The sequence below is a fragment of the Nematolebias whitei genome, chromosome 2 (genome assembly GCF_014905685.2).
Source record: "Nematolebias whitei isolate Nwh7 chromosome 2, NemWhi1, whole genome shotgun sequence".
In the NCBI taxonomy this organism is placed as follows: domain Eukaryota; kingdom Metazoa; phylum Chordata; class Actinopteri; order Cyprinodontiformes; family Rivulidae; genus Nematolebias; species Nematolebias whitei.
The window spans coordinates 61,586,113-61,593,270 of NC_056499.1; the positions used below are offsets into that span (position 1 = coordinate 61,586,113).

Consider the following 7,158-nt stretch of genomic DNA (forward strand, 5'->3'; position numbering starts at 1 on the left):
AGAGGTCCTGCTGCTGTTCACTTTTATATTTTTTTATATTTTTTTTTATATAACTAGTTGTGTTAGTTTATTTTTGCTAATGTTGTTGTTTGCTGCAATTTGAGTAGGAGTGTAACGCAATTTCAATTTCTATGTATGTCCTGTACATATGCAGAATTGACAATAAAAATCAATCAATCAATCAATCAATCAATCAATATGTGAGATTTGTCAGTGGCTCAAACCACTCACCCTGTATTTTTAATAACCAGTGTCCTTGTACATTTATTAAAGGCAAAATGTGATATTTGCATAACTGTGGTTGCCTTCATTACATTTTGTCAATTCAGGTTTCAAAATTACCCAGTAGGAACTAGAAATGTTCCATACTCTCCTCCACTCAATCATGATTCGATGTGGTCACCACCCTCTGGAAGCGCTCCTTCTGCTGCTGTGCATGGAAAAATTGCAAGGTACACAGGAAAACAAGTTCAAAGCTTCAATTATGTTGGAGAGCACTTCTTCTATGCTCCCCCACATCTTCAGCTGCCAGTTTATTTATTTTATCAGTATTTTGACCATTTCTTCTTGGGTCATGACAACTGATGGCATCCAGACTCCAACTTGGGTAACTGCCAACGAAGCACGTCTCCTCCTCCTCCTTAATTGGCAGTAAAATCAAACTTCGTTCTTTTTTTTCTCTTTCATCTGGTTTAGCATGCCCGACACTCGTACATAGGGCACAACTGTCGTGCCCTATCAGGCAGCTTTTTGTGTTTCAAACATGTGAAGTTACTTTGCACTCAGATCTTCCTTGCATCCTTTCAACCAAACGTGAACACCTGATCCTCCTCCAAGACACGTCCTGGTGTTGCTGATGAGGCGTTGTCCATCTGCAACAAGGCACGTGATGCCCAAACAGCCTGCACTCCCATCTGACTGGCACCTGTCACCAGCTTCTCATGTTGTCCTCTGGGCGGTCCCGGGCGTTCATTTAGCAAAGACCAAGGAAACATCAAGCTGTGGAGGCAAGAAGTACTGCTTACAGATAGAGGGAGAATCATTAGTTTTCTCTTATATAACATTTGTTTACAGATACATTCACCCATTTTTCTTCTCCTGCCTCTGGGATATTGCAGACCCAGACCAATTTTATAACTTGAATTTGACCTGAAATCAATATCACTGGCTCTAGAGTCCTCAGATCTAGTCCAGCAGATCTAGGAGTTGCTCTGACAGGCAGCTCTGCTCTGTTATCAATTTTCCACATCAATTTAAAGGAGTGGTGCCTGGTACAATGGGTCTGTTATTCAATTGAAACACAGCCTGCAACAAATTTACTTTCCAGTTTGTCAAATCATGTTTTTCATTTAATTTTCTCAGCATTTTTTTTTTAACAGTTCATTCATTCTCTCAATCAGCCCAGCAGCTCGTGGATGATAAGGAAATATGATAAATCCATTCAACATGTTTTTCAGCTGACCAGTCTTTCACCTGTTTTCCAGTAAAATGGGTCCCATTATCTGTTTGTATCTGAAGGGGAACCCCATAAAATTATTTCATCATACTAAGACATTTTAAAGTAGATGTCTGATTTGCATATTTACAAGGATGAGTCACCAACACACCTGAATATGTATCTACAACTAATCAAACAATTCTTCATACATAACCACTTCATGCAAAAAGTGTCAACAGTTAACTTTTATTTATTAAAAAGAAGTCCTTCTTCTAGTCTTGGCCCCACTCAGAATATTTAGCTCATCAGTTTTTCCAAACTGAGGTGTTAACTTTTTCCACAGAACCCCTCTTGAAAAGAGCTGAACTTTCACTTTAAATGTGAAACATTTGCAAAACAAGATGGTGAATTCTTTTTTTTTCTCAGATATTTTTAGATACTTTGAGTTGTTTTAGATGCTGTCAAAACTATAGCTGCAGGTAAACCATTTATAAACAACATATGATGCACTTCCTTCAAAGCAGCCAGCTTAACACATCCCCTTTAAGTGCTCTGATGACATATTTATTAGACATTTCAAATCCACCCTTTTCCCCTTAAACCATCTTGACTTTAGGCATTTTAATTCATCCTTAGTGGCCCAAAATGTCAATGTTTGGGCCTTTAATGGCAACATCAGATGTCTTAATTTCTCCTTTGACCTTTGGCATTTTAAAATCAATATCACCTTCAAGTTTGGGGCTTTTTAATTTAACGTCAAAATCTTTGCTCTCTAATTCTGGACCTTTGATGTTCCATGTTGACAATATCTGCTTTCAGAAGGTTGATGTCAACTTCTGGACCCTACTTTTGGCCCTTTAATCCAAATAATGGCTTCCAGCCCTCAGCTCTTCTGCTGACACATCATCCATCTCAGCTGCAGGCACTCCTGCCTGTATTAATGCCCTCCAGAAAGCAGAACGGGTAGGTTCCTGCATGTTTTTTCCGGCTGTCCCTTCTCGGCCCACGACCCATGGATTGACTAAATGTTTTTTTCACGGTTTTCAGCCCTGTGTTCCAATCCAACACTCTGCTTTGAACATCAGTCCTTGAAAAAACATGTAGATGATAATCTACAACCCAACGCACAGCGAGCACATTCCTCACACACAGCCGAACCAATCTCTGCTCGCACTCCCCTAGGGTCACCCAATGCCCCTGTAAATCAGACCAATCCGATGCTATCTGTCGGGCTGTCTCTACACAAACTTCAAACGACGGTCTCGAGTCTTGCAAAGCTCTGACTCGATGCGCTGAATTCATTACCTGACCTCCACCTTTATCCAACAGCCTAGATACTTGAGCATCTGTGGGTTGTGCTATTTTAGACAAGTAAACAACCTCCTTGTCTCCCCAGATGCCACCGTCCCAACTCGACGGATCCCATCCGTCATCCAACCTTGCAACATAAGCTCCGACTCGCTCCGGCGAAACATCACGCTTCTTCTTTCTAATTTTTTCCCTTTTAAGCCTGCATATTTGCCCGACTGCACCCTCGGCTACTTTTGTCATGTGATTTAACTGTACCGTCAACAGCTGCACGTGCTGTTTCTGAAGCATGCACTCTGTCTGTGCATCAGACAACAACTGCCTCTGTTGCAACCACCGCTTATCTTTCTCCTGAACTTCCTCCACACACTTTTTCCATGCAGTCGCACAAACCCACATTCGGCGCTGCAAACCAGACACCGGCGCTTTCTTTCTCTTGAATTTTCCTCGCTTCAACCGGTACACCTGCTCCACCGCCCCCTCAACTACCCTGCTCATTCTCCCAAACTGAGCGCCGAGCAACTGTATGTGCCGTTCATTCAACAAGCAGGCGGTCCTCACATTATTGTTTGCTCCGTTGAGCCTGTGATTGTGTTTTCTGACTTTTCTCATGCAGTTTTTTCCCCAGGCTACCGCACACATCCTCATATGACGCTGAAGCCCTGTCACTGGTGCCATCTTTCTGACCTCTATTGCCTGCAAAGTGGTCAAAACATCACCCGGACTATCTGCTTTCAGAAAAATTGTTTTAACAACTAGGATGGGCTTCTTCCCACCTCTCAAACACAACACTAACAACTGGGATGGGACTTCTTCCCATCCCGGTACAACTTTTTCTCTGTTCCCCTCACGCCTCCTCAGGCGTCTGAATCAACTTTTTTCTGTTTTTAAACTCTCACACAAAGGCTTGGGGCGTCCCCCTCACCTCTTAAACACAAAGCCAAACAAAGTTGGATAACTCTCCCAACCTGGCACAACCTCTTGTGGACTCTTTGTCCAGATGCACTTGCATCAACTTAACACTTTTTTTTTTCCTTTCGTTTGAACATGGTGCAGCCGTTCAGAATTATTTATTTATTTTAATAATATCCCATCCTCGTCGCCAAAATGTTTTATGAAATTAGTTTAACAGGGGTCGTGAACGGTCGGCACCGGATATTCACATGAGAGGAAAATGAAACACAAGTAGACTGTCCTGCTAGAATAATAGTGTCATTTTATTAATCTGCCACAGAAAAACAGCCAAGCAAAAAACATGTACACTCGTACACTCTTAACACACAAATTGATATGAAAGTCCCCTCACCGTTGACACTTAGTCGGGAAGCCTTTCGACCCGATGACAGGTAAATCACATCAAATTACTGAGCTGGGCACCTCACGCGTGGTCCGCAGCAGGCTTCTGACTCTCCTTGCCTGTCACACCTCCTATATACCCCTCCCTGACCGTATCGCGTGAGAGCAGTGAAAAACAAGTTTTGATGGTTGTCAGGCGGACAGACAGAAAGTCGGTATCTCATTAAAACATGTTTTCCATCATCAAAGCAGTCTGTGCAACAGAGCGATGGCTCATAAAAACATGTCCTTCAAACCCAAAGTCGTGGGTGGATGAAAGACCTGTCTACATCAAACTCTGGGTCACTGTAACCATTAAGATGGGCCAGATCCATGGTCAGAGCATCCCCTGGAGGCTCACTTTTAATTACTCCAAAACACATCTGCAGCACAGACCTGACTTTGGACAGATAAGCTGCATATAAAGTGAGTATAAGTATAAATTGACATAAAAGCATCAAAATAATCATTCCTATATCATTCCACCCTTGCCTTTTATGGCAATTTAGACATTTAATTCTGATAAGTAACACACAAAATATATGTTTGAATAGCCATAAAGGCAACTTTCATTCCACCCTTTGCCTTTATGGCATGTAAAACATAATACAACTCTTTAATTTTGACAAAATATATGTTTGAATAGGCATAAAGGCAACTTTCATTCCACCCTTTGCCTTTATGGCATGTAAAACATAATACAACTCTTTAATTTTGAAAATCACTCTCCTGAAATTGAAATTGTTCTGGGAATAACCTCATAACTTTATCCTGAATAAACTCACTCACAAAGTTAAGAAAATTCAGACGAGTTTCAAACCCCTGGAACGTTTCATTTATTACATTCCCACTGACACGATCATTGTAAATCAAAACATCTGGTAGGTGTTCAGGTTCGAGTGTGATTATAGTTTTTTCCCTACCAAACCATGTACCAAGCTGTATAGTAAATTCCCTGATTAATTCTTTTTTTTTAAACCCTCCTAATATAAAAACAAGTTTCCAAAATACACAAAGTTAATACAGAGATACATAGATCAAAATAGTTATTCTTCTTTTCACTAAACAAGCAAAAGAGATACTGCATATATTTTGCGCCGTAGATAATATTCCTGCGAATATATCCCACCAATGGTGAGCCAACGTCTACACTATTAGTTTAGCCACATGTAAAAACCTTTCTTTGAGCCATGCAGGTGGACACTGTTAGATCAGACACGTTTAGACTTTTGAGATTCAATCATTCGTTTCAGCTCTGTAGACCCATTTCAATGCACATTTTGAAACGGTCTAGGGAGACTCGCCAGGGTACGTGCAAAGTTTGCCATTGTACCTCTGTTAGTCGAGTGGTGGAACTATAATTAGTTAATTGATAAGTCTGGTTGTTCCAAGTCCACAGATGTACACCATGCACACATCCAGAGAAAGGCACCTCAGGTAATTGAGAATGACTTTTTATTGTTGCTATCAAACTAGTTCTCTAGCCTAGTTCATGAGTCCAATCACACAATACCTTGTCTCTGGTTAAACATGGGTTAACATGACCTAATTTCAGCATACATATCACTCCTTTATCAGCTGTCTCACATAATTGCATGTCATATAGTATGAATAGTTCATGAATCGGTCACTTTAACAGCCTACAAGCTCACTCTACTGTTTATTGCATTATATTTTGCACTACTGTTATGATCAACTCGTCCTGTTTATTCTGGTAATTCTGGTATTGTCATTTCCACTTAATCACCTCATCAGTACATAACTGTGACTCTATATAGAACCGGTATGCACACCTTCACTTTACTAAGTTTCTCAGGTTTATACTTTATATTGCACTATTGTTTACTCTGGCCTTGCACATCCATTATCTACCTCTCATCATGTTATTGTCTTCAGTCAGCGTCCCTTTGTCTCCTGTTAGTCACTATTGAGCACGTTGCATCAGAGGTCCTGCTGCTGTTCACTTTTATATTTTTTTATATTTTTTTTATATAACTAGTTGTGTTAGTTTATTTTTGCTAATGTTGTTGTTTGCTGCAATTTGAGTAGGAGTGTAACGCAATTTCAATTTCTATGTATGTCCTGTACATATGCAGAATTGACAATAAAAATCAATCAATCAATCAATCAATCAATCAATATGTGAGATTTGTCAGTGGCTCAAACCACTCACCCTGTATTTTTAATAACCAGTGTCCTTGTACATTTATTAAAGGCAAAATGTGATATTTGCATAACTGTGGTTGCCTTCATTACATTTTGTCAATTCAGGTTTCAAAATTACCCAGTAGGAACTAGAAATGTTCCATACTCTCCTCCACTCAATCATGATTCGATGTGGTCACCACCCTCTGGAAGCGCTCCTTCTGCTGCTGTGCATGGAAAAATTGCAAGGTACACAGGAAAACAAGTTCAAAGCTTCAATTATGTTGGAGAGCACTTCTTCTATGCTCCCCCACATCTTCAGCTGCCAGTTTATTTATTTTATCAGTATTTTGACCATTTCTTCTTGGGTCATGACAACTGATGGCATCCAGACTCCAACTTGGGTAACTGCCAACGAAGCACGTCTCCTCCTCCTCCTTAATTGGCAGTAAAATCAAACTTCGTTCTTTTTTTTCTCTTTCATCTGGTTTAGCATGCCCGACACTCGTACATAGGGCACAACTGTCGTGCCCTATCAGGCAGCTTTTTGTGTTTCAAACATGTGAAGTTACTTTGCACTCAGATCTTCCTTGCATCCTTTCAACCAAACGTGAACACCTGATCCTCCTCCAAGACACGTCCTGGTGTTGCTGATGAGGCGTTGTCCATCTGCAACAAGGCACGTGATGCCCAAACAGCCTGCACTCCCATCTGACTGGCACCTGTCACCAGCTTCTCATGTTGTCCTCTGGGCGGTCCCGGGCGTTCATTTAGCAAAGACCAAGGAAACATCAAGCTGTGGAGGCAAGAAGTACTGCTTACAGATAGAGGGAGAATCATTAGTTTTCTCTTATATAACATTTGTTTACAGATACATTCACCCATTTTTCTTCTCCTGCCTCTGGGATATTGCAGACCCAGACCAATTTTAT

The 7,158-nt window shown here is 40.8% G+C and overlaps 1 protein-coding gene across 1 annotated transcript in view; it reads left to right on the top strand.

Annotated features, from left to right (window-relative positions):
• The first annotated feature begins 385 nt into the window (after positions 1-385).
• Positions 386-7,158, top strand: part of LOC119427544 (probable E3 ubiquitin-protein ligase HERC1) — a 125,399-nt gene continuing 118,626 nt past the window's right edge. Inside the window, exon 1 of the mRNA XM_037695181.1 lies at positions 386-452. Within this exon, the coding sequence (XP_037551109.1) occupies positions 386-452 (67 nt within the window). The remainder of the gene's footprint in view (positions 453-7,158) is intronic.